Here is a 26,935-nt window from a genome sequence, read left to right as displayed (position 1 = left end):
GAGATTTTGGGGAACTCCCCTGTGCGCCCTAGGGACACCCCCAGCAGGGATATCCCAGCCACTCCAGGAAGGCCACTCAGACATTTCTCCAAGTTTTGGTCAAAGCAGATAATTTAGGCCCGGATTGTTACCACAACAACACATGATACCTTTCTACTGATGTGTGCAACCATGTATGAACATATCACACATATTATATGACAGCAGTTCAAACCTGACAGCGCTTGCTGTACAATAAAATTGAACAACAGCTGAACAAATCATGAGGAGAACAACTGAGGAGAAAAAACAAAAGCAAATCTGTCATCTCTGACATGATTCTCTCCCTCGGTTTTCCACCTTTGTGTGAGTCTTCTCTCTTTGTGCTTTCTTTCCTTCCCTCTCTGCAGTACTCCATTCTTGAGTCCACTTTTGCACATCTCCATGCGCATTGTCCTTCTTTCTCCATACTCCCCCGCCCCCCCCCCCCCCCCCCCCCCCCCCAATCGCTTTCCCTTCTGCAGGTTCTACCTGCTGTCGCTGGTCTCTGCCAGCCGGTTGTTCATGATGCCGAGGGCCCCCACACCCCCGGAGAACCCGTTCTGCCGCGAGCTCCCGCACACCGTCCTGGGGAAGCCGTTGGCCGACTCGGAGAGCTGCTTCTGCATGATGGCCAGGGAGACCTTGTTGGAGGCGGTCAGCTCCCGCATGGAGATCATCTCCCCGGAGAGGCGGCGGCCGTCGGCGTCGCTGTCGTAGGGCCCCTCGGAGTCGGGCGGCCGGGCGAAGCGGCCCTGGCGGATCCGCGAGCCGGGCCGGATGGCGTTGCGGCGGCCCAGGAAGGCGCTTGCCTTGTGGCAGCGCTGGCAGCAGAGGCAGTTCATCTTGCTGAGCATCCAGTTGAGCACCTGCTTGATGACGATGGAGATGACGTTGAAGAGCGAGTAGATGCAGCACACGCCCAACAGGATGAAGAGGAAGTTGGCCAGCCGGTAGAGGCCCTGGTTCTCGTAGGCGGCGCTCTGGCTGCTCACCAGGTCGCCGAAGCCGATGGTGCTGAAGGTGACAAAGCAGTAGTAGAGTGAGTCCACGTAGGCCCAGCCCTCCACGGGCGAGTACATGGCCGAGGCGCAGCAGGACAGCACGATGGCCGCCAGGCCCAGGATCAGCATCACGTAGTAGACGGAGGGCTTCCAGCCCGGCAGGCTGCTCTCGGTGAAGTCGCGGCGGAGGCCCGGCGGGAGGATGCCGCTGTGCTGCAGCCGCCGCTCCTGCACCGCCTTCATCACCACGGCCAGCAGCGTGATGATGCGCTCCAGGAAGAGGTTAAAGAACAGGATGGTGCCCGCGCAGCCCAGCATCCCGTAGAAGATCAGGAACACCTTCCCCGCCACCGTCGCCGGGGTGGTCATGCCAAAACCTGCAACGGGGGGTGAGAGGGAGGGGAGAGACATAAAGAGAGAGGGGGAGAGAGAAAGGGAGGGAGAGAGGATTAGTTAAATGGTTCGGGTGCCAGAAGAGGGAGAGAGGGGATGACATGTTTTAAGACTCCCACGTCAAGACATTGGAATGGAAGTGCAGTTTTGGCAGCTTGCATCTGCAGCAAGATAGATAATTTAATATTAATTTTAATAGGATTTATTTTGGTTTTAGATAATTTGTCCAGCACTAATGGAAAAGAAGCAAAAGACGTTGAAATTCAGTAGAAAAGCCAATGTACTGATACATCAAAGATATAGGCAATCACCAACATACAATCAAAACAAGCGATGAGTGAGGAAAATCGAACAGGAGAAAATGACATGGTCTGGCCATAGTTTTTTGTTCTCTAGCCAATTAGAGTAAGTGTGAGAGTGAAGTTTGCACAGTGAGAGAGGATGGCGGATTCAGCTGAGTGTGCGTGCGGGCCCTCAGGGATGATATGGAGAGGTGATTGAGGTCAATCCCTGACGCTGCAGACTGGAAAGGAACATTAGCTGATGAGCTGACTGTGCGTGACATTCCGTTACCTGCCTGGCAAGGTGGAAGGCGACCTCACGTGACCCTCAGCAGGAACTCGACAGCCAGAACAGCAGCATGGGTGTCACTTTTAAAGTAAACCACAGAATTCCCCTGTGGATCAGAGTCCAAAGTTCGTTCCTGGCCCAAGCCCAGGACTCTTTTAAAGAAAAGATTCTGTACACTCTGCCAGCTTTTCTGGGGTACCAGAGCTCTGACAGCATGGACTACCTTTATTTTCTTTAGCAAAGACTCTAACCTCAAAGAGGGTGGCAGGGTTTTCGGCTGCTGCTTCTTCCTGCAATAACTGACAGGTGTCCTCATAACATCCTGTCAGGGTGTCTGGCTGCTGCTTCCCAGGACAACCACCGGATAGCATAACCCCCTGTTTACTCCCTGTCTCATTTAGTTAATGTGTTACACCTGTGCTGATTAGTAATTGTTGTCACGTTTTTTCTTCTTGTTATTTAAGCCCTGCCCTTTCCCTGTTGGTTTTGAGTTGCCACACTTTGTGTATGAACTCGTGTACCAAGTCTGCTTTTTGCCTCTTGATCCTTCAGTAAAGAAAACACTGTTTTCTTGAAACCAGCCTTCGTCTCTGCATTTGGATTCACTCTGCTCCTTGTCACATGCTGGATATTTTAGAGCTTCATCTCAAGGACCCTCTAGGAAAACACTGATTTTCCTCTAGTACATTAACTTAGAAGAATCTCTTGCCCTCATTATCCCCAGTTCAATTATGCAATTAGGGTGCTGAGCCAGAACAAAACCAGCGTGGACCTCAAGCACTGGGTTTTATGTACTGAGTTGAGATCATTAGGCTCATGCTGAGAACCAGTCAGACCCAAAGCCCCATATTATTCATAGCCATGACCCACCCAGTAGCAAACATGAGTACACAATCCAATGTAATTTGTGACTTATGCTCTTCGGGTTCATTTTTTTTTTTTTTTTGCCTCCTGAAAGTGTAAAATGGCTACTAATAGAGTCACCTTTGCAGTTAGTTAGGAGCGGGGTCAACTGGAGGCAATTTGATCCCAGATGGCTCACTGAGTCACACCTTATTTCTGTGAGGTGAAGTGGTGGGCAATACAAATGAATTCAAGTTTTGAATGAATTTCAACTTCATGATGTTTCATATGTATCTTCTCCATCTGGTGGTGGAGGCCAGTGATCTCTCTGGAATGATCTCATTTCTGAGATGAAGTCTGGAAACCAGACTTGGAGTTTTTGCTTTTAGTCCACTCACTTACCTTACAGATCTCAGAAAGCAGTTTTACTCTCTGTCCTGGTGACCATACACAATGAAGTTACATAATGCACTATAAGTAATCTGGAACAAATAGCTCTTTATGTTGGCCTTGTACTCAATAGGTCTTGGTTTTGGTTTTGGTCTCAGGCTACACTACACTTATATTTATTTATTTATTTATGTTTCCATCCATCCATGCAAACATGAGTATTTAAGACCGCTGCTTTAGACTATGTGACTTCTGTTGGTTGAAGGACAAGGAAGGAACATGTTAACAAATCACCATGACAAAGACTAATATAACCCAAGTTCTGCATTTGTAAAATATAATATTTTGCAATGTTTAACATCCTACAAGGAGCATCAATTTTGTCGAAGGGTAGATGAAATACTTCAACAAGGAAGGGGTGTGTGTGTGTGTGTGTGTGTGTGTGTGTGTGTGTGTGTGTGTGTGTGTGCGTGTGTGCGTGTGTGTGTGACAGTGCCCTCTGAAAAAGTCAGAAGAGGGGGAAAAAAAGTATACTGTACTCTCGAAAGGTTAATTGATTTTTTTGTTGTTTTCAATTTCATTCTCCCAGTGCTTCAGAATTGATAATCCTTTCTCCTTAAACTGTGCTGTGAAAGGCCCTGCGATCTTAGGTGATAAATAGCATCAGTGTTTAATGTATCCCCCTCCCCACCCCTCCTGCCATTTTAGTGCATCAGAGATGGATTTTCTAACCTTATCTTTCAAGCCGAATATTGTTCATATGCATGGTTTTATTTGACAACACTGGGTCATTTGGACCAAGGTTGAGTTAGTTACTGGATACACACACACACACACACACACTTATACATGCATACACTAAAGCACATGCTCTCTCTCTCTCTCTCTCTCTCTCTCTCTCACACACACACACACACACTTATACATGCATACACTAAAGCACATGCTCTCTCTCTCTCTCTCTCTCTCTCTCTCTCTCTCACACACACACACACACACACTTATACATGCATACACTAAAGCACATGCTCTCTCTCACACACACACACACACACACACACACTTATACATGCATACACTAAAGCACACGCTCTCTCTCTCTCTCTCTCTCTCTCTCTCTCTCACACACACACACACACACACACACACACAAAAAGCTCATGCTCACACACACAGACACACACTTTATATTGGAACCAGTTAGCACAAAAGAAATATTCCTATAATAGAGCTGTTACTATGACCCTTCAGTTTTGAATAAAAAAGGAAAAGAAAAGAAAATTCTTATTTCGAGCAGCTTTGAGTTGCAATGCAGTGACAGCAAACTGCTAAGGAGAGTGGGTTGACGCGGTAGAGCCAAGACCTCTCCTGAAAGATACCTCTCCAGCACACCATTGTTAATTAATTAAAACTCCCCCCGTCAAAGTGGTGAGATTGTTCACGGGAATGAGGTTAAGTCTCAACTGCAAGTCGGAGAGAAGGAGCTCTGCACTCACTCTCATTAGGAGCTAAATTACATCAGGAACGGGAAGACACCGCCATCGATTCAGTGCGCAAGCCATTACCTTCAGCTGCTATGCTGAGAGACATTAGGGGGCAGATATCAAAGTAACACATGAAAAGAGCGAGGTTAGATCAAACTGAGCCGGGTGGCCCTGTGCGAGCATTCCTGCTCAGCAGACAGACTTCATATTCAGGCGGACAGAATCTTCAGCTGTAGATAAAAAAATGCACAGGTTCCAGAACTTTCCCACCATACACCATGCAAAAGGACATATCGGAAATAATTAAACCAGTCTATTGACTTCCACTGTTCTGTGTTCCGTAATTACACTAAATCACTGAAAGCTGGGAAGAATCTTTGCTCACACATGAATTTATAATGCAGATAATCATCGCTTCATTAATGCAAATGCAATAATGTTACTGCTGAGGGAACAGTGTATTTATTGCTGCATATTAAATACTGCATTAAAATGATATTCCGTTCTAATGGATGGCAACGGTCAGGCCAATAATTATGCTCATAAGACCAAGCTGCAAAAAGGAAAATTGAAATGGCGTAATTATTATCAATTATAAGAAATAATGAATGTATTCTCAACATGTTCACAAAAGATATGGAGAAGACAAGGGTAAAAATTAACAGAAATGCACAAGTGGGCTTACACCTTCATTTAGATGGTTAATTTCAGCCAGGGCTACAAAAAAGTGTAACAATGTCTAAATGCTAAGCAGAGGCAGGCGGAATCATCCAGAACAAAATGGAACTGGTAGCTGCGCAGCCCGCGACGTGGCAGCTGCATGTTAGCACAGACGAACACAGTGCGGGAGCGTTGGGAAAACCACCAAGAAGGGTGGTGACCAGGGAAGAGAGCTGTGCTGAAGCCACAGATGACTGCACTTCCGCGGTCACATGCCCTACGCTTTCCCTGTGCTCTCACTCAAACCAAAACTCTCGCCCCTTGGAGTCCAATCATTAGATGCTGATCTTTCACTTCCCTTTAGCTTCCTTTCTGAAGGCGCAGGGATTTGTCATGTCGTGCCCCTCGTTGGGCACAGGCTTATCAGAGTTCTGGGTGGCTCTGCAACAGCCCTGCAACCACTTCCCTGTCAATCAAAAGCAAACTAAGAGCTCTCAGTTAGGTATTGAAGCCAATTCAGTTTTGTTTTGTTGTCTCCTGAGCAATCTACTGTATCCTGCATCCCCACTACACAGGGCCATCTTAGCAAATAATACACATTAAAAGTTCTTTCCAGTTCTTGTAGTGTAAAGTTGAAGCTTCAGAGCTGCATTCAAGTAACATATTATTATTATTATTATTATTATTATTGCAACTACTACTACTACTACTACTTTTAGGGCACTACAAATTAATCATATTATGATATTTAATTTTCTTGATCAGTGTACAATATGACAGAGTGCCACAAAATATTTCATTGTAGCAATTACATTATATTTACATTATACATTATATATTTTTAATATGAATTATATTTAATTTGCAGGTTTGTGAAAAGTTGAATATCACTATATTCCAAGGATTTTGCCAATCAGTGCTACAAATGCAGTTGACAGGACAGGACTGTTGACAGGAAATACTATTCACTACTAAATTCAAATATTAGAGATTACGTCTGTTAGCAGAATATGTATTGAGATTGATATGAATGGGACCACATGACTGTTACATTTCCCTTGGCAAGGCATTTCCCTAAAAATGTCCTTCCGTTGGAAACGATAAAGCACAGTTGATATGCAAGTAATTTAAATTTACTCAGGTTCAAATGCACAGAGGAACAATAATTACTATGGTTGAAAGAGTTGTGGGTAATTGTGGGTAAAGAGATTTGGACAAATCATATGTGTAATTTAAATGCAGAATGAACTGAAGGCATTATATTATTAGGATACCCAACCTTTTGACACTCATCACAGTAACTCCCTCAGGTTAGTAATCAGTGCATGACTGGATTAACAAATCGGTCTGTTTCCGCGGCACAAGGTCCAGTTTATGGACCCATAATATATCAGTTCAGAGGCTATGTAAAATGTCCTCTTAGCCTGTCGTCTCCACCTGCAGTCTGCCCATAACTGCAGTAACAGGAGCTGCTGTCTGTGTGCAACACCCCTGCAGTGATGGACATGAGTCACTGTGGAGCTTCCCTTCATTGCCCACAGATAAAATAAAAGGAAGGGAGGTAAAAGATACAGAAAAGAACCTGTCAGATCCACTTTTACCACAAAGATAATGACTGTACAACACTGACGCCCACACAATGCAGGTATCGGGTGGCATATCCTATCCTTTGAAACAATGTCAGTCTTGCAAATAAGGTGCCTTGTTGACACACAGATGGGAGTCCCAAGAGTTAAATATATTCAGTAAATATAAAGTGTTTTTTTTTTTTTAATGCCCTTTATTAAACAATTGACATTTTGTTTTATCCCCTTGAGATCAAAACCATTGTATCACATTCAATGTGATGAAAATAGGTAATTGTTCAAAATGCATTCTTCACACACGCTCAGAAAAAAAAAAAATCAATTGATCTGTGGGAAATATAAACCCATGGGCTTATCAAAAATGGCATCACAATAGCATGAGTATTGATTAAAGCTGACCCAGTTCCAAAGACTGAAGGCAACATGGCAAGAATTCCACAGAAGCTGAAAGCACAACGAGATCTGTCACTTTGGTTCATGTGCATGTATTCAGGATGAGCAGGCCCCGAAATTCCACTCCCAATAGCGTGGCCAAGCAAGCGCGCACGCACGTGTGCACATGTCCGACGGGATAGGGAGCAATGGCACTGCGCAGGAGACAGGACAGCTGACCCCTCCTTCTTGAGAGGCCCGGGCAAGCATCTTGGTGATGTAATACCCAGCGCGCTGAAGTGGGCACTCTGAAACTCTCATTAACTTCACAGGTCATTGGCGAATTGAGTAGCATGGCTGCAGTTTCGGGTCACTACGACACGGCCTCGCTCACTGCGGACAGGGTCCGCTTTCGTGCTGGAGGGAGCGCTCTCTCTGCCCTCCAGAACAGCTGTACTGCAATACAGAAGGCAAGCACCCCTGTCCCTTGGGCCAGTGATTCTCTGTGAGGATAAGGCCGGATACAGAGGGTTTTCATTTAGTACTTCATGACTCGAGGTGTATGGTGAGCAATAACTTTGGGTGGAAAAAAGCCCATGTATGTAAAATATTAATAAATTGCTGCATAAATAAGTAATAGAACAACAATGTGTGTATGTGTGTGTGTGTGTCTGAATCTGTGTGTGTGTGGCATAGTGGGGTGACTATGTAATTTGTGTGAGTGTTATTTATATGTGAATATGTGTGTGTGTTCTGCATTCTGCGCACCGCACTATGAGTATTTATGAATCAGTCCATCGAACAGATGGGAACTCCTGGCTGCTGGTCTATCACTGTGAGCTCGGGGCCATGAGAGACTCATCAGCAGCACCAACAAATGCGGTCGTCTCTGTTCAATTCAGCCAAGTTCAAAATGGTAAACCAACCAGCACACACAAACAGATCTGAGAACGCCATCGGCATGAGTAATAATTTGCAGCCATTACGTCTGATCAGTCCAAAGGGTGCTATTTCTGTACATGAGAAATGTAACAGCACAATAATGAAGCAATGGCAATGCTCCCTGTCAGTGCAAGTCAGCCCATGGTTCTGACGAAGGGGAAATCATTAGTCATTGACTGGACTCGCAGGGGTCTGCAGTGACCGCATGGAGCAGAGGAAGCAGAAAACTGTGCAGTCCCCGGAACTCACCGTGCCATCTGCTGAGAACCCACACACACACATCCACACACAGACACACACACACTGCTACACACGCATATACACAAACACACATGAGCACACTCAACCACACAGATACGCAAACATTCACACACCTATAACTACACACACATGTACAAACATACACATGCAGGCACATCTACAGATACATCACACAGATACACATACTGAATCTCACACGCATGTACATACACATACATAAACACATATGCTCTACCACAAACACACATACACACACACACACACACACCAATCTCTCACAAGCACATGTGAATGTGCACACTCATAAATCTACATAATATTTTTACACAATACACACTAGAAACTTGCATGTATATATGCATCCTTGAATGACACGGACAAGCTCCATAATGGGAATTCTGTAGGCCTAATTATACCCTGGTAATTAACCGTAGAGAAGTATTCACAATGACTGAACGGAAAGTTCAACAATTAGTTTCACACAGGGAGGGATGGCGCATACCGCTAATTTCAAAATCAAGCAATTATCATATTACGTTGATAAGAGGCGGTGAGGATATGAAGCGCCTCATTATTTTACACCGATATAATTGCAAACAAATATTCGTCCGTATCCACCGTGTCAAATTCTAATACAGTAGCAGGTCTAGTCAAAGACAATTTCTCTGTGGCTAGTACTAAAGTCCCACTGTTTGTCTGTTATATAGCAGTACAAACAGATGAAAAACCGACAGAATGATGGATTTCCACACCTGTTTTCCCTCTGTATCTCTACTGTACGCGTACTCCACTTATTGAATATCCTCATCATTGTTGTCCGACACGTAGTTTTGTGTTTTCAGCGCTGTGGTATTCGGCACATCGGACGGGGAGTTTTCAGCTCAGAACACTGGTGATCGATACGTGTGCCCAAAAAAACTGATTTATCGTAAAGAAAATGTGCACCGCTGCCCCTGCATCTCCCTCAGCGTTTGTTTCATTTCCTTCCATCGACTTTGTTCGTTGTTTTTCTTTTCTTTTTTTTTGTCTTCCACGGCATCAAATGGAGTCAAATGTAACAGGGCAGTAACACAGCAAACACCATTTATCCCTAGCGCATTGTTATTCCCGAGCCGTTAGGTTAATATACGTTTGCTTGTTGCTTTCTACCTTCATCTCTTTAGACCACACCTGGGCCCACCCATCTGCCCACTGTCGTGTACTTGAACTGTGACATGGCACATACATCTATCTATCGATTCAGGAAATTTTTGAGATATATATATATGTGTGTATATAAATTATATGCATATCTGAAATACCTATATTTCAAAGAATGTCAAACACGTCTTACATGTTTCTTTGTAGTTAGAGACAATATTTTTTCAGAAACCTGGGTATACTGCATACATTTTTGCAAAGGATATGTTTCCCGGATGCAGAAAATACCATGCGCATTGATTACCATTGATTCCGGTCATAAGTGTTGTACCGATGCCCCTGTTAGTCTAGCACAGCACGCAGGATTGGATGAGATCATTTTAGCATGTGTGCGGGTCTCTGTGCAGTTGTTGCTCGTTCCCGCTCAGCAGAGCTTTCATGCTAATTCACCAGACGCAATGCAGTGCGCACGGATCCCCGCCCCCTGCTGTCAACCTGCGGCAGTGCCACAGAGGCGTCGGAGCAGATCCTGTACCGGGCATACGGCACCGTGCCTCTCTGGCGCGCACACACGTTCATACATTCACACACACGTACGCAAGGAGTCTCTGGGAGCCTGGACAAGAACACATACAGTACCGTAATTGAACGTGCAACCTCAACTTTTTACTGGTGTCGCAAGTCAAGCGGAGCAATGTCAACATATGTTGTGAGGGTAGCAGGGAGCAGTCACTCCTAAACACAGCTAGAGAGCTGTGAGAGACAGGTGCGAGAAACACAGGTAACACAGAGCCCAGCCTGCATATGTGATCGTATCAATGCATTCTGACAGCATTCTGACAGCATAAACACATGACTTCACCACACTCCCTTCAGAAGAAACAAAAAAGGAGAACAAAATGGCTAATCCTTTGCCTCAGCACCGCCAGCTTACAGTGTGAGCTGTTGCTATCAAACAATCCATTCATCACCTATCACCGTGACAACACACCATGATATGTACCCAGCACAGGGTGGTGTGTACATGTTTTTTTTTCTTCCCTTTTTTAAAAACCATCAAAAGCGAATGTGACAGGTGGAATCACTCAGGGTCTGGGATTGTAAATTGTTTCTTATATGGGGTGGGTTGGGGAGTTTGGTGATGTGCATTGACAGAATTTAATAACTTTGAGTTAAGCTTTGTGTGCGAAGCCTCCATCTCACACACACACACACACACACACACACACACACACACACACACACACACATACACAGATGCACACACACATCAAGTCATTCTCCCTGATGCCGTGCACATAAACCCAAGGGTGTCGGGCGTGAGGTGAGCGCTGTGTTTCCCAAGTGACACGGCTGGGTGCTGGCATCAATCTCTCGGCTTGACTAATGACGGCTGTATTGATGTCACCTCTGCTGCAAGGCTCTCACCAAAAATAAAATGATCAGATTAAAGCATCAACGCCGTAGGACCCCAGCAACACACAGTGGCTGTAATCCGTCTCGTGAAAGGATCACTCCTTAGGGCCAAATGTGTATCTGTGATACACCAGTTTCGTCTATATCCTCTCAGCCATTATTCACATAATGTGGCTATTAAAAAGCTCTGGGTCTGTGGTTTTGTGGAAGGCTGTATGTTGAATAATGTGACTGGCTCAAAGAGGCTTTTTAGTGCTGTGGTTCAAATGTAAATGTCTTGAATTTTTTTCAAGCATCTATTGCTGCTGGTGTAGCCTACTTTGAGAGCTTCCGATTTTATCATTTGTCAACAAATCACGGCAGTAGCAATAGAGGTTTGTACAGTGCCCTTTTGAAGGAGAGAATCTCTGTAGCTCTACCAAGCCACACGATTTAGATATTTTTTGCAGTATAAAACAAAGTACAAAAAGCTTTTCTGTGCTAGTTGTAGGGTAAGTCTTTAGTGTGCATGGTAACTACTGGCACCGATCACTGTCATAATTTTTCTGAGATTCCTATAAATGGATATGATTTAGAAATAACTTTGAATATAACAGCGTATTACTGAGGGTTTATTTGGAAAAGTCATTTTGAAAAGCAAAAGCAGTAAAATATAGAATAAGTAAAACGCCAAAGTACAACTGCCAATGGCCTCACCTTGACAAACCACACACACATACACACAGATTAGGTCAGAGACCCGGGCAACACCACTTCTTGGCAACCCTGTCGGTTACAATTACATTACTCTGTATTAGACTCCGCATTAGACCAGCTCCTCTGCTCCCCCTACCTCTACCTCCCTTTAATAATGCATTTCAAACACCTTCCAGTCGACCTCAGCGTGGACTGATCTCCTAAACAGAGAGCAACCAGCGCTGGGCTGGTCACTTTGAGAAAGACTGTCATTTAAACACCTCTGCTTACCTGGAGCCAATCACAACCAACCTCATCTTTATAGGCCACACAGGTCACAGGCCACAGGCTGCAGTGGTGCAGAGCATCAGTCAGTGTGATCAGCTCGAATCCTACACTGCTAAACTGTTTCTGGTTGCAGGGGTACCAGGGGCCGCATAGGTGAAGGACAATGCTAGGAATTGTGTCCTCTGTTTTTGCTGAGCAGGACTCCAATCCTGACTGCATCATCCAATTGTTGGGGTCCAATAAAGCTTTTTGGGAAGAGGAACTGTAGCTGAGTGTGAATGTGAAGAATGGAATCTGATAAATAAATTGAGTTAGCTTGTGAACAGACTGGGGAGGGGATTTAAAGGGACTGGATAATCTTAGATCTGATTACTGCAGAGGGCCTCCCATGATTAGGATGTGGTATATATTCCCACTTATTTATAGATACTATAAACTTACATACAATGTCTGTGTGCTGTGCATACATAACATACAGATATTAACTTATTTTAATATGCTACGCATCGTTGTATTTCATGTCTTTGGGGATGTTTGTTTTGTATTATATTGTGATTGTGATAAATCTGCCCAGGGACTGCAAATGACTGCATTAGGTTTCTATTTCTGAAATGTATGCCAAGATTTGTACACAGTCTCTGACAAGTAAATTGAATAAAGTAAATGAAAATAAAGGAAGGACATTTTGCGTAAGCCACCATCACCTGCAGAAGGTTTCACCTGAGAAAGGGGATGTTTCTACAGCCCCATTATCCTTTCTTAGCTTTATTGCACAGCCGGCCAAAGTAAAAGATGAAAACAGACTACAATTAGGCTGCCTAATTACAAAGGGGAAAGGGGAAGCAAATACTGCACATTGAACTGTCTATACAAGCAGTGAGTCTGAATCTCCCAGTCGACAAGAGAGGGAGAGCTGTGAGACTGGCTACTTCTCTGAAATGATTCCTGGCATTTCCTTTTTACATACAGTTTAGGTGTGTGAATTACTGCAGTGACTCCAGTCCGGGCTGCAATTTAAGACCCGCGCTCCTTCCGTGAAAATGTGAAAGTGTCGTCCCAGTCACTTAAGCGAAGCGGAGATTCATTCCGTCACACCAGCTGCAGGCTGTGCCAGGGCAAGAGAGAAAGAAAATCTCTCTCTGGCAGAGCCAGGAAGGAGGAAGAGAGTGAGAAAAATAGAAGAGAGAGATAGAGCAACAAATCTGTGTTATCTGTTTTATCTCCATCCACTTCCCTCTTTCTGTCTGGCTCTCTCAGGCATGCCCTACCTATCATGTCCGTCTATCTATCTATCTATCTATCTATCTATCTATCTATCTATCTATCTATCTGTCTGTCTGTCTGTTCATCTATCTGTATATCCTTCTATCTATCTATCTATCTATCTATCTATCACATTTGCATTGGAGTCCCAGGAGGGTTACTAGCTATACTAACAGCAATGTGCTGGTTATGGGACTGCTCTTACAAACACAGAGGACAAGCAGAGATAGTCTGAATGTTTGAGGTTTATTGACAGGATGGCTTCAGCAGAGATGACCTGGGGTGAGTGTGATCGCTTGATGGTCAGGGACCGGCAGGAGACTCTAAATTCTACCTGAACATCTAAAATTGAGCCAGCAGGGTATTTATTTTGTTATTTATTTTGTTGGTTTTATGATGAAAAAGTTGTTGAAGAGTGTTGAAGATGTTGAAAAGGAGTGAAAGAGTGAAAAGGAGGCTTCAGACGTGCCATAAGCTCCTCCCACAACTACAGAGCACAGGTGCTCGTGGCCTCAACAACCTCGCAGCCTAACGGATATGGTACTAGCTGACTGTTCAGGATCCTGTTGGTGGATTGTTCCAAGGGTTGTTCATATTTTTGGAGGGTGGGGGTGGCTCACAATTTAAGTTGGAGGTTCTACACTTACTTCTACACTTACAAGGTTCTGCACTTTCAAAGCCTCATCAATTAAACAAGACTCTCCAAGCTCAATGTCCTTGGTCTCTTTTGGCTGTATTCTGCTCAGAACAGTATATAAAAAATTGACAGGTTTAGCTTTCCCTCTTTTGCAGCACTATTTTCAATGTGTGGCCACTAATCCAGACCTTCAGGGAACAGGGTGGAGATGGTAGTTTTGTAGCCTTTGAGGCTACATTTAAAAGGCATTATGTGTGTTGTGTTGCAGATTCTTTAATAGTGAACAAACATTTGTCTGATATAAAATGGGGAGCTTGCCAATTAACAAATAGCAAAGTTCTTTTGCTCTTGGAAAGTACTATGTAAGAATACACTCTTAAAAGCAGTCAGTGACATCCATTAGAGGATTCCCCATTGTTTAATTACAACACTATTATAATTAATTGTAGCAGTGTTTTACTGCTCTAAGGTGCTGTTTCACTTTGCACAGAAAATTAATGTACTATACTATATAAAATTACAGCCTGCTATACACAGCTGTCCTGTAATTTTGTCCTCCTCGTTTTATGGGAAGACTAACAAGAAATATGCTGGAGGGCTGGCGCAAGAGCAGGGAGGGCTGCATCTCTGTTGTCTCCTAGAACCAGAGTGGCTTTAGATCCTGGGACAGCAGCAGCCTCATAAACAAGCATCTGCAACAGCTGATGCTGATTGGTCACCAGCCCAGGCATTGCTTGTTGCCTCTGTGAGATCTTTCAAAAGCCAGCCGTGCCTTTAAGGGGAAGGCCTTGGATTCATATACCAGTTTTGTGCTGGTCCACAATATCTGCATTTTGTGCTGGTGCGCAATACCAACCTCCATGATTCCAGGGACAGTTACGATCTGCCAAACTCCAGTTATTACTTTGCTCTCATGAACACTTGAACCCACAGCAGGAAAATGAAATGGCCAGTGGCCAAATGGCCCTTCTGGTTGCTGTATTCTTATCCAATCACTGCCTGGCACAGTGGCCACCCCAGCTACCTGACGTTTATAGGTGGGTGGTGGGGTCAGGGAGGCCTTGCATCCCTCAGTTACAGAGCGTTCTCGAGCAGAATATCACAACAGCCTTTCATGTGATTGAAGGCGATTTCCATTTTTAACTTGACATTTCCTCCTAGCCCCCGTTCTTACAGCAACAGCTCGGAGATCTGAAGGGGCGAGACGGAAAGAGGCGAGGCTAGGCTCTCCAGGCTTACATGGTGGCTTTAGGCACCCCCACCGCACCACGCCCCCTGAAGGCCCGGCAGCAACAAAGCACGCAGCAGCCAATCAGGGAGAGCATCTTAGTTTCACACCGAGCTTTTGCCTGCCAGGGAACCCAAAGATTTGTCATTGCAGTGAGGCTTCTAACACGATGCAATCAGATTCATGAAAATGAAATCAAAGTGGTGGGAATTTCCACACGGAACATTAAAGGTTGCTGGCCTAGACTAGGATCCTCATGGGCATGGAGATGGGTCTGATAGCGTGAAATTGGTTCTGAAGTCAAATTGTAAATGCAGCACTATGATGTTCTGCAATGCTAGGCAGAGATGCAAAAAAAAAGGTAGAACTCAGCTGGATGCTAAAGGCCATGTGCTAGCCACATCAGCTCACAGACCATGCGGATACAAAGCTGACTCATTTGTTCCATGGCTACCATCTCACAACAACACACGATGCAACAACATCACAGCCTAGCTCCTCATCTTCTTGCTCAGACTGTTCTACAAAGCCATTCTGGTAAATCATCAAAAATCCTTTCCATTGCATTGCCACACACATGAAGTAACATCTCCATGTTTAAGTAATAGCACTATCTGAGAAATGGCACCCTTTGGGGGGGGCAGCGAGGACTTCAGCTCAGCCTGACGGATACACAGGCGTGTCTAAACACCTACAGCTCTGTATCCCTGACCCTGCTCAGACAGGCGTGTAATAAGCCCGCTCCCACTTGCAGCTACTTGGCTAAAACAAGCACCGCCAGCTTCCTGGAAAAGAAACCCGTAGGTCATTAAAAGAACATACTGGCTTGGGTTTCCTGTATCGACACCCCCCCCCCTCCCAGGACCCCCCACACCCCACACCCCCACAGCTGCTGTCATGCCTTTCCATTCTGTCTGCAAAAGAAGTGAACACAGGAAAGAAAGAAACTGTGAAAGTGAAAGAAAGAAGCTTTGAAGGAGAGAGATTTGAAGAGAATAAAGGGCGTGAGAAGGTGCAGGTTAGCCTGGGATTCACCAGCGGGGACTCCTCTACCTCTCTCTCTACCTCTCTCTCTCTCCCTCCCTCTCTATTGTGGGGCCACTGATGATGGTCGGGCGCACAACAGATCCCCGCCTCGTCGCCGCTGAACGCAGGGCTTTCACCACGTGGCGACGGATGCGAGTGTTCGGTAAACAGGCGGGGACTTGACCAACAATGCCCTTGACAGGTGGTGCTGGGGGGCAGGAGATAGGAGAGGACTTACTCACTGGCGGAGATAAGATACAGCGGAGCACTGTGTGTACACTCTGTACCTCGCCACAGACCCTGCTGTTCTTTCAGCGGCGCTGTGTATTTTTCCATGCCGCTTTAAGGGAGTCCACCGCCAGAAGCCTACCGTGCCACGCTATCACCAGCCTATAAAATGTGTGCATCTCTGATTGCAAATCTGTCTGGATGTGCCAAGATTTTGAGCTCTCCAATAAAAGCTGCTGTATTCAATTACTTCTTACCTATAAAATGCCAGTATCAGTTCTGTTCTGTTACAAATCTGTCATGGTGAGTGTCCATCCTGGACAGAGAAGTGGTATATTATTAAACCCACAGTATTCATATATCAGGCAAGTTCCCCAAAGTACCCCTGGGTTGTTACAGAAAAATGCTGAATTGTGTTTCCTCCATGAAATTCAGTGTGATCCATTGGGAATCACTTTCTCAGCAATACAGGCCTGCATTTTTGGTGGCTTTCCAAAAGAGGAAAGCCAAATTCAGCATAATGCTAGTGTCAAAGACTACACTGTCACTGACCTGTTCTATACAGGTAGATTGTATCACTCTGTTCACAAGGTAACAGGTTCAAGTGGCAATATGAAGGATTAAGAATGCCACCTATTTTTTAAGTTTTTGTTGGAGAGCTCCTTTCAGATTTGATAATTGTGAAAGTGCATGAAAAGGTGCTGGGAGCTGTCTGGGGAGCGTTCTTTGTCGTAATGATATGAAAATCAGCCCTCACATTAGCTTTTAAAAGTTCCTGTCTGACGTTTGAGCAGCGGAAAGTTGAGGAGCTGTGGGGAGAGGTGTGTGAGGTGGCACCAAACATACACCCCCCCCCCCCACACACACACCCACCCACCCACCTACCATTCTTCTCAGTATCTCTTGATATGATCTGAATACAAATTAATCGCACAGACAGAATGAGATTGGGAACAGCACACTCAATAAAAGGTTAAAAGGAAATTTAGATACAGACATAAACAATGATCCAAACACACACACACTTCTCAAACACTGAAAAAATCCAATCTGTGAGTTGGCATGGATGCCGTGGCCAGTTGCTCTGAGGCTGAAGAGATCATGTGGTTCAAGGGCCAGGTGGAGGAGTGGCCTCCATGCCAGCAGGTGGGTGGGTGTTGGTCACCCCAACTTGCATCTCTAACATCCAGTGCCTCTGTGAGTGCTGCTGATGTTCTTACAGGTCTCCTTTTCCTCTGCAATAGCAATTTCTCTGTGGTCGAACATGCTGTGCTGTGTGCATTCATCCTGTTTTCTAATCTATTTTTTCCTACAGTTTTTCAATTATTAGACAAAGGGCTGAGAATCAGGTGTGTGTGTGTGTGTGTGTGTAGGCGAACAATGTCAGCTCCTGCTAATGCTGCTGCCCTACTCACAGACACTCAAGACTCCCAAAACACACACACACACGCGCGTGCACACACACACACACACACACACACACACACACACACACCTGTACTGCTTCCCTGTGCTTTTCCTACTGTTGATCATCTACCCAAGAGTACTGAATGCACAGAGGAGGAGGCAGACATTGTGAAGCCTGGAGGTGTTTTTTAGGGGAGGAGATGGGATGGAGCGCTTCAGGCAACATTGGGTATGCAGCAAAATTCTGCCTCATCGCCTCCAAGGGGTTCAGGTGAAGACTGTGTGTGTGTGCGATAGAGAGAGAGAGAGAGAGAGAGAGAGAGAGAGAGAGAAAGGGAGAGGGAGGGATGCTCTTTGTGACCTATTGCTGATGTAAATATTGTAATTGAGAAAGCCAGATCGGCGCCTGTGGTTTGTTGGATCAGAACCTCAAATTCCCCTGTGGAAGGCTACTAATGTGTTACTGTGAAGCAGTGCACAGCACAGAGGGGAACAGCAGGGATGCTGGATTACTCCTCGGCACACCCCTCCCTGTCCCCTGTCCCTCTCTGTCTCACCCCCCTCTTTTTCTGTCCCTCTCTCTCTCTGTCTCCTGCTCCCTCTCTCTTTTTCTGTCGCTCTCTCTGTCTCCCCCTCTCTCCATGTGCTAGCTCACTACCGCATGTGATGGATGACAGGAATCGACACATGATGAAACTTAATCTTGTTTGTTGGCCATAAGCCAAATGCCAGAGAGAGAGAGAGAGAGAGAGAGAGAGAGAGAGAGAGAGAGAGAGAGAGAGACAGAGAGAGAGAGACAGAGAGAGAGAGAGAGAGAAATGCTGCATTTCATTCTGGGACCTTCCTTTGATGGGACTGCTGATGAGTCTGCAAGCACAGCCAGGAAAAATTCTCTGCTCTGTGTGCAGGGGATGGTGGGTCGCATGGTTGACCTGGGCCTTTGAACCTGTGGCTTAATCACCCCCCCCCCTCCAAGAAAAAACCTTAACCTCCTGTTAAGGTTTTTCTAAGTGAAAGGGACTTCCTAGACCCTAGTTCCTTGCAAATGATATTTAATTCCAAAACTGTACCAGCTAGTTTATACCTTGCCTGGCCAACCGTTGAAATCTGGTCATACAGTGCTTCTAATGTTGTTGACCTGTTATGGTTTTTCACTTGTGTTGTACTCTACCTCACTTGTAAGTCACTTTGGATAAAAGCATCTGCGAAGTGAATAAATGTGTAAATGTAAGAAGAGCCAACAGAAGAATTTGTGTAACAACATTCCCTTGTTCAGTTTGTATTCATGAGATGTAAACCCATTGGGCTTTTTCACTTTGTAGGGCTCTGATCACTTAATCCTTGCAAGGTCATTCATGTAGTTCAGCATGCTGACTTACTAGCTCAAACATTGTGTCTGATTCATTTAGTTGTTTTGAGTAGATAGGAATAAATAGGTACATTTTGTATTACCAAATGTACACAGTGTAATAGATGATGTCTTTGGGGACAAACAAATTGTGTATGTGTTAATGCGTTTGTGTGTGCCAGTATACAAATTATGCAGTATGTAACTGAATTATGCAGCTGAAATTCATACCTATCTTCTTAGGAAGTAATGAGACAGCACTTCCCTTATTTGAGGTCTTTTAGCTTTGACATTTCATCATTGTAAGATTTTATGAAGATTTGACTCCATTTTAGTAGCCATTTAATTGGCATTTGGATGTATTCATTTGAAACATTTAGACCAGGTGAAGCCCACATTTTAACTCATGTATGAATGTATTTCATAATAGAATGATCTTCCACTAGCTTGGACAGCAATGTTTGCATATTGATCATCTTATCGAGAAGCATATGAGCCAGAGCACCCAAAACAAACAAATAATCAGGGGTTTAAGCAAACTCATGAGTGATGCCAGAAATCAGGAGGGAACAGTTTATATTCATAAATTAGAGAGGGAGAGATTGGCTAAAACAGGCAGGAGAGTGAGATAATGAATTGATGTCCCACCTTGAGTGTTTAGTTGGGTCAGACCTTATCTAGATTGCTAAAACGTGAAGGAACCTGTTGTAAAGCAGAGACAACAAGGACAGAAAGCACACAAGTCCATTGCAGGACTTTCCTCTGACTTTTGTTGGAAGCTAGATATTTAATGTACAACTTTCTAGCGTAAGCATCTCTCACTACATTACGTACATGTCAGTGTTTAGAATAACACATACTTTTGTCAATTATTGCTGCATATCTAAGCGTCTGCACCGAAACTATTAAACAAACCTGATACTAACAGAAGAATCTTGATAATTCTCAAATCCTGTGTTTTATTTTTATTATTATTTTTTTCATATCTTGCGCCTGTTTTTAGCCTTTGAATAAGCCCCACATTAGAAACGGAGAAATTGATAAATGACTGCTGAAGCACTCTTTACACCGCTGGGTCCTTCTGTGAACGTATATGGGTAATTCCCAGACGCGCACAAGATAAAGGAGGCGAAAAAGAATCAAATCACAGACAAAGCAAAATATGGACCAATGAAACATAATTATGCTGATATGGCCAAAAATTTATACATGACTGATAGAGTAACGGCCCACTGGGTACAGTAGCACTACTAGGATAACCCCTCTAACATCACTACAGGTAACTACCACACCACCACCACCAACAACAACAACAACAACAACAATAAAAATAATAACAATACTGTAATTAAAGTTTTCCTCTTACCAATAGTTGACACCACAGTCCCGACAAAGTAGAACGCCCCGGTAAAATCCCATCGCGGTCTCAAGGAATCGGCTCGGATCCCGGCGGCGATCGCGGCTTCGTAGTCCCTCAGAAAGGAGTTCAGGTCCTGCAGGCTGATGTTGAACGTCTCGCTGAAGTTGAAGAGTGTCCTGTTCCAGCGGGCGTGGGCTTTCACTTCCGAGGGTCTCTCGATGGCGGAGAACACTGCAGCGCCGCACAGCAGGTACAACACGATCAGGATGGCGAGGAGCAGAAAGCGGCCGTTGTCTTCATTTATGTGCAGGGAGCGGCAGCCTTGCAATCGCTGGCTAGGCATCATCCAAATTTCAGCACCACCAGAGCAACGGACAGCGACCAATTCCGCATCGGAGGAGGGAGCGGCATTCGCTTAGCTCTCACTTGTATTCCGCTGCCACGCGGTAATTTTCCCCACTATAACTGGCAATCACGCAGGGACGGACTAGTTGGACTTTTAGTCAGATATTGTAGTTATTTTAGTCAATTCTGGGTTGAAGAAAGCACGAAAGAGGTGGAGAAAAAGGAAGGAAGGATGTCGCCACAGTCAGAGTTTTATTTTAAATAATTCTAATTCCTTAGGCATCGGGCCACATACGTCGAATTTTTTTATTTGCATTTTTTTCTTCTACACAAACCTTTTCAGCTCCTCGCCTCAGAAAATTGGTAGGTTGTGATTCAATACTCACCAACTGAAACACAAAAAAAAGCAGCAGGCATAATCCAGAAAGCTCATGCGAATTAAACCACAGCAGTACTTTATTACTGTTTTAAAAAGACGATATTAAACACTCCAGTAACCTGCATTTAACAGTTGGTTCCGCACTGGTGAAAATTAGCGCCGTCCATTCCTGTTGAATTATAGTATGCCGTGCGCTTCCTTCTCTGACCATTCTGCGAGCACGAGTAGAAAGGCAGCGCGATCATCCTTTGGGTCTCAGCATCACATCGCATTTCCTATCAACTTTAGTCACCCGCATTATTCACAGTCGAACACATACCAATATAGAAATCATTTGGAGACATTTACAGGCTCCGGTCGAGTTTAATTCATTTTTCAGTTATTTACTCCCCATTCTACCCATGATGGAATTTCCGATGCAATTATAACGTCGAGCCTGCAGTCCAAACAAAGATATGATTGTAGATAGGAGACAACAGCATATCGCATCAAATCTCTATATCTTCAGCGCAATCGGACGCGTTGCAAGACCCAGTCTCGAGACTGTGGTCACCGTCCGGGTTCCACTTTAAAGTGACAAGCGAGTGAGAAAACAGGGTCGCCAAAAGGATTGAGCTACGAGTTCTTCATGTTAAGACAACTACACCTAAGACAACAGAAACTTCGCCAAATCATACGGACATCTAAAGTACTCAGCGGATCCAACCGCTATCTCATCAAGCTCAAGAGGGGTTTTTATTTAATTCTTTCGGCGCGAGTGGTCGAATAAAACGCCCCCCTGAACGAAACTCTCTTTGCGTCCCGGACCACAGAAAGTCGGTCGTTGTTTGACCTTTTCTTCATTTATTCTGTTCGAGCGAAAGCCTCGCGCGCACGGGCTGCGGCGACGTGGCTCATCTTTTTCCACAATTCCTCGTCTAAAGCGCTTCCAGTGATTCCAGTGATCATTTATGGAGACTTAACAGACTAGCCTTCTTCGTCTACAGCCTTGACAGCATCTGAAATTCACGCCACGGGCATTCTTGTCTGGACAGTTTCAGATTATTCATTATTTTGCGTCTATATTTCATTTTTTTAAAATTGTGACATCCATTCATTTGCGGCCAAGCTTGCTACGCATCCAAAACTCAGTGTTACGCCTGAACGCCACTTTGCTTCTCGGCTGTTGCAAACAGAAAGCGCGCACGAAGAATTCACCCCAGGACAGCAGTGGTGAAGGTGTTACAACAGGCTGCCTTCAGCCGCAGTTCTCACGCACTCCTTTATGCCGGAGCGAGCAGGGCGCGCGCTCGCTGTCGGCCGTCCTCGATGGCGCAAAACGGGAAGGATGCGGCTTGCCGCACTCACTCATTTACATACAACCAGAGTGTACATCAGACAACAGTCACATCCGAAAAAAGGGAGAGGAGCAGGGTATGATTATGTTGTGTTCTAAGTGAACGTTTCGTTTTTTTCCCCAGAAAAATAACGTTGTACTTAGTATAACTTGTAAACATTTAAACTTTTTTTTTTTTGTAAAACTATGAAATAAAAATGCTTTTAAAACTTCACGGCAAAGACCATTGCATGTCTAGCTTTCAGTAAACAATTAAAATCGGTAAAGCTACCGCCACTGTTTTCATTATGTCTGTGAGTGCATACATTTCTTACACATGCTTTGTACAAAGGTATGGCTGGTATTTTTGATCGTCAAATATTTATATTGAGCTCTTTTTCTTTTTTTTGAAAGACACATCATGAGCGACATTTGGATCCGTTCACTTAACAGCGAATCCCCTTTAGGGAATCAGATAATCAGCATTTTCGCAGGACATACATCTTGAAAATCAATGGTGATTCGGAGTGATCCGTGGACCGTGGCGATTGATTTCCTCATAACTTATCTGCTCTTGTTAGCGCTCTCGGCTAGGACGACTCCGGAAATCACTCCACAGTCACGCGCTCCATTTGAAGCAGTCGTTGCATTTTTCTTCATATACTACACTGCGCTTTTGCAAGCCTCACTCTGAAATGTGCCTACACCACACCAGCCCCCCGCCCCCCATACCAGAAAACAGCAAAACCCTGAAAGAGTAGTCGTACACTTGGTGTGTGTGTGTTTGTGTCTGTGTGTGTGATTGTGTGTGTGTGTCTTTGTCTGTCTGTCTGTGTCTGTCTTTCCTTGACAGAACACAGTTGATTTCAACTTCATAGCAACAGTTCTGAGTTTGATGAAAAGAACATTGTGCCTTTTCTCACATTGTCATGTCATTCATCACTCTGCAAAATTGCCACAACTAACAGTTGCCATCTCATGCCAGTCTTCAGACTACAGGTTCGCTTTCAGTGTGTTAAGTTTTTGATATGACCAATGTGTTATTATAATAATTGTGTGCAGAACAAATTTAATACTTGACATGAAATTCACAACACTAGAGATCACAAGCTCTGAATGAAACATAGAAACAACTGTCCCATTACTAAGCACTGAACTGTTAGTTAAGGGGTTCTCAATGGTTGCTTGTTTAAAAGCTACACTTTTTCATAGGAAAAGTGAGCAGTAACAATAAAAGCCACAGTCAATTCGACATGAAGAGATATTAATTAGTATTAGTCACAAATGATTGCTTATGAAAAAGAACTCCAGCCTTCAAAAGGGGTTGACTTTGAAGATGGGTTACAGATTGGATGACAAGAAGAGTAGGCGTATCTCTCGTCTTTGATTGAAGTTACATATATTAGTATTAGCATTTTGTGACATTTGCAAAAATGTGTTTTAACAAATACATTTTGACTGATCAGTTGATTATCTGAGTTGCCACATTCTCTTTTCCTCCAGTTTATGTGATCCGTAATATGCAGTGTTACTGGAGGACCAGGGAAGGTTCATACTTTGCCCCACAATACAATAAAGTCAGCATTCCACTGTAATGAAAATCCCTGCACCAAAAAAGCACAATGAAGATAATAGAGACAAGCTTCCCTCCTAGATCCATCTCAACCTTTCTTTCTCTCCGCTATTATGTGACACAAGCCTGTCATCATGCTGAAAATGCCAGCATGACAAGAGAAAAGAAATTGTCTCGTTTTTCAAAATTATAAACTGAAGTGATGATGTCTGTACTTGACCAGATGCAGTTCACGTGACAGCAAAAATGGGACTATTTGGCCTCAGAAATCAGTGAGATGAGAGGATGAATCTAAAGAGGAGACTCTGGGAGACAGCTTGGGGTACATTATCTAATCCAATGTGCCAGGCTTTAATGTAATATTGTGGTTAAGGACATTGACTGGTGTCCAGAATATGTCAGGTTCAAATCCTTGCAATTCAGCATCACTGGGTCTGCACAAAGGAAGCTGATACAGACCAGCACAGAAGCAATGTTCCACTTTCATGCACTGCAAGGCAACACTCAGACATTGTCCTGTGGTGAAAATGTCAAAAGTCAGAGAGGAAACTGCTTCTCTTCACCGACTCACTTTTCGCTGTTTGAAAATGTTATTTCATGTAACCTGGGGCTGTTGTCTTCTGTTTAAGCTGTTAATACACACAAAGACTCCTTTTTAACTGTTATAGATTAGTTTCCCGTTACGTTATCTTAATCCTTCTAATGTATCAAAAAGATTTGCTTTTAAATTTTGTCTTTTATTGACTTTAGTGGACACATAGTGAATTTTCTGCTCCTCACTAACAGATGAACGATTTTATTGTGTTTTTTTTTACCTTCTCAAGAGCAAATCCTCCATACACTGGCACAATACCTTGCTACATGTAACTCTAAGGTCTATCTGTGTAAGGTCTATCTATCTGCCCTTTACATCACACTTACTACATCATACTTATTGCATTGTTCCTTGCCAAGGTACCATCATGTTTTTTGTTTTTTATGAAAGCTGAAGCATGCAGTTTTACAATGCCTTCATTCACGATGCTGTATTAAATAAAGTCAGATTAATTGTGAGGGTGAAGTTTTTTTTAGCACAATGACTTCATTGATTTACATGACTGGAGTCGATCAGCCTCCCTCATCCATATTAATTAGGCTCTCAAAGATGAGTTTAGCCCATTGCATTTTTATCAGCTGGTTTTTCCCGTGAAGCTCTCTGCTGAATTCCCTGCTGCGTGTCTTCCTCCCACCATTGATTCGCTCGATTCATCCGTCGCACTCGACTCCGAAACATCATCCAGCTGCTCATCGCGCTTCGCAGAGAGCATGAGCAGGGCTTGGCTCTTGTGTGTTCATGAAAAACATAATTACAGAAAGAGCTGCATTGGTTGGTTGTTTTCTTTTTTTTTTTTCTAATTTTAGATATGAGAGGGCATCACAAGGCATGTACCGGACAAAGGGGAGTCTCAAAGTGGGAGCGCACTCTTCTGGAATTTACAGGGAGAGCAAATGATACCTTTGGGTGGAAAAATAAATAAATGGTGTTTACTAGGGCGAGGTAGTTTGCTAAATCATAGGGAGCTACCCATTGCTTGTCATTTGAAGGTGTGGTCCATCCCTTGCTGGGTTTAGGCACATCAGCATTCAGTCTGCACGGACGGAGTGATGAACCAATATAAATTCACAAGCCTAAAGAAAAATCCATTTATACTTGTTTATCACTTGATACCACTCTGCTGGCTGTCATCTTATTTTTGCAGTATTTGTTTTGCGACATTAACTGTGGGCTGCGTGGACCTTTAATATCTTGCATGATATCAGAACAGGTTCTGTTAATGCAACAATGAGGCCTCAACTCATAACATGCAAATCTAATCTTCAATTTACCACCATCTTTTTCTCCAAGACAGAGAAATCATTTCACAATTCAAAAACATAGGAAACAAACAAGCACTGTTTTCTCAATAATTCATGATTATTTGTGTTTCGGCAATCTAGACGGAAAAAAAACATAACTGGCAAATATAAGTCAGCATTAATGTGTTTCCGAGCAGATCCTAACTATAAAGTTTGATGGCTGTGAACTGTGGGCAGAATGAGTAAGAGTGACGATGAATCTGTATGTGAGCATGTGAAAATGTTTTATGCATGCGTATAAATCTAAATGAAGGCTCTGCGTGACCAAATGAATTTCCATAATCCTCTATTTCTGCCTCCTTCTGGCACGTTAGACTAGTGATGGCACCTCCATGGGGCGTGACAGGATGGCGCATATGGACGGACTGCCATGTGGGGTGGTGATTGGAAGGTCCCGGGTTTGAATCCCACGTGGGTCCCTAATTTCGTGCCGCTTTGAGGACGGTGCTTCACCAGAGTGGCTCCATTGAAAGAGCAGAATTGAAAATGCAGTCATGTGGGTCAGGGAGATGAGCGCTATTGTTTCAAGTCACACTTGATGAGGCTCACTGTTGCTCAACAAATATATGCAAATCAGCCCTTCACACCGTATACATATTCTCTCTTGAACGAACCACAAGGGGAGGGGTGTAGGTTAGGGGGGGACTTCTACCAGAAGCCCCGCAGGGGACTGCACTGTACTGAACCACTGTATGATTGAGTTCTCGTCATGAGCCCCAGAGCACCGTTAAGAGCAGGTGAAGGACTTTGTTCCCACATCCTGCAGATTTTTATAAATCCATGGACACAGCTAAATACTGAGCTAAATACTAAATACTAATCTTGTGAAAACAATGACCTGAGTTAATCAAGCCTTATAATCAATCCAATTACTTAATAAAGAGTTTG

The 26,935-nt window shown here is 44.1% G+C and overlaps 1 protein-coding gene across 1 annotated transcript; it reads right to left on the bottom strand.

The window, feature by feature from the left end:
• Positions 1–506: 506 nt before the first annotated feature.
• kcnk12 (potassium channel, subfamily K, member 12) lies at positions 507–21,336 on the bottom strand. The gene is made up of 2 exons (XM_036547337.1): positions 20,546–21,336; positions 507–1,399 (listed from the first exon to the last, which is right to left on the bottom strand). The coding sequence occupies exons 1-2, from the start codon at positions 20,883–20,885 to the stop codon at positions 507–509; spliced, it is 1,233 nt and encodes a 410-aa protein (XP_036403230.1). The 5' UTR covers positions 20,886–21,336.
• Between the last annotated feature and the right edge of the window lie 5,599 nt (positions 21,337–26,935).

Source organism: Megalops cyprinoides, chromosome 15 (assembly GCF_013368585.1).
Source record: "Megalops cyprinoides isolate fMegCyp1 chromosome 15, fMegCyp1.pri, whole genome shotgun sequence".
NCBI lineage: Eukaryota > Metazoa > Chordata > Actinopteri > Elopiformes > Megalopidae > Megalops > Megalops cyprinoides.
The sequence above is the reverse complement of the archived record's forward strand: the minus strand, read 5'-3'. Positions and strand labels throughout refer to the sequence as shown.

Excerpts from the sequence above, each read along its gene's own strand:
- kcnk12 (XM_036547337.1), bottom strand. The coding sequence starts at position 20,885 with ATGATGCCTAGCCAGCGATTGCAAGGCTGCCGCTCCCTGCACATAAAT. Across the intron at positions 1,400-20,545 it reads GACTGTGGTGTCAACTATTG|GTTTTGGCATGACCACCCCG; the intron begins GTAAGAGGAAAA and ends CCCCCGTTGCAG.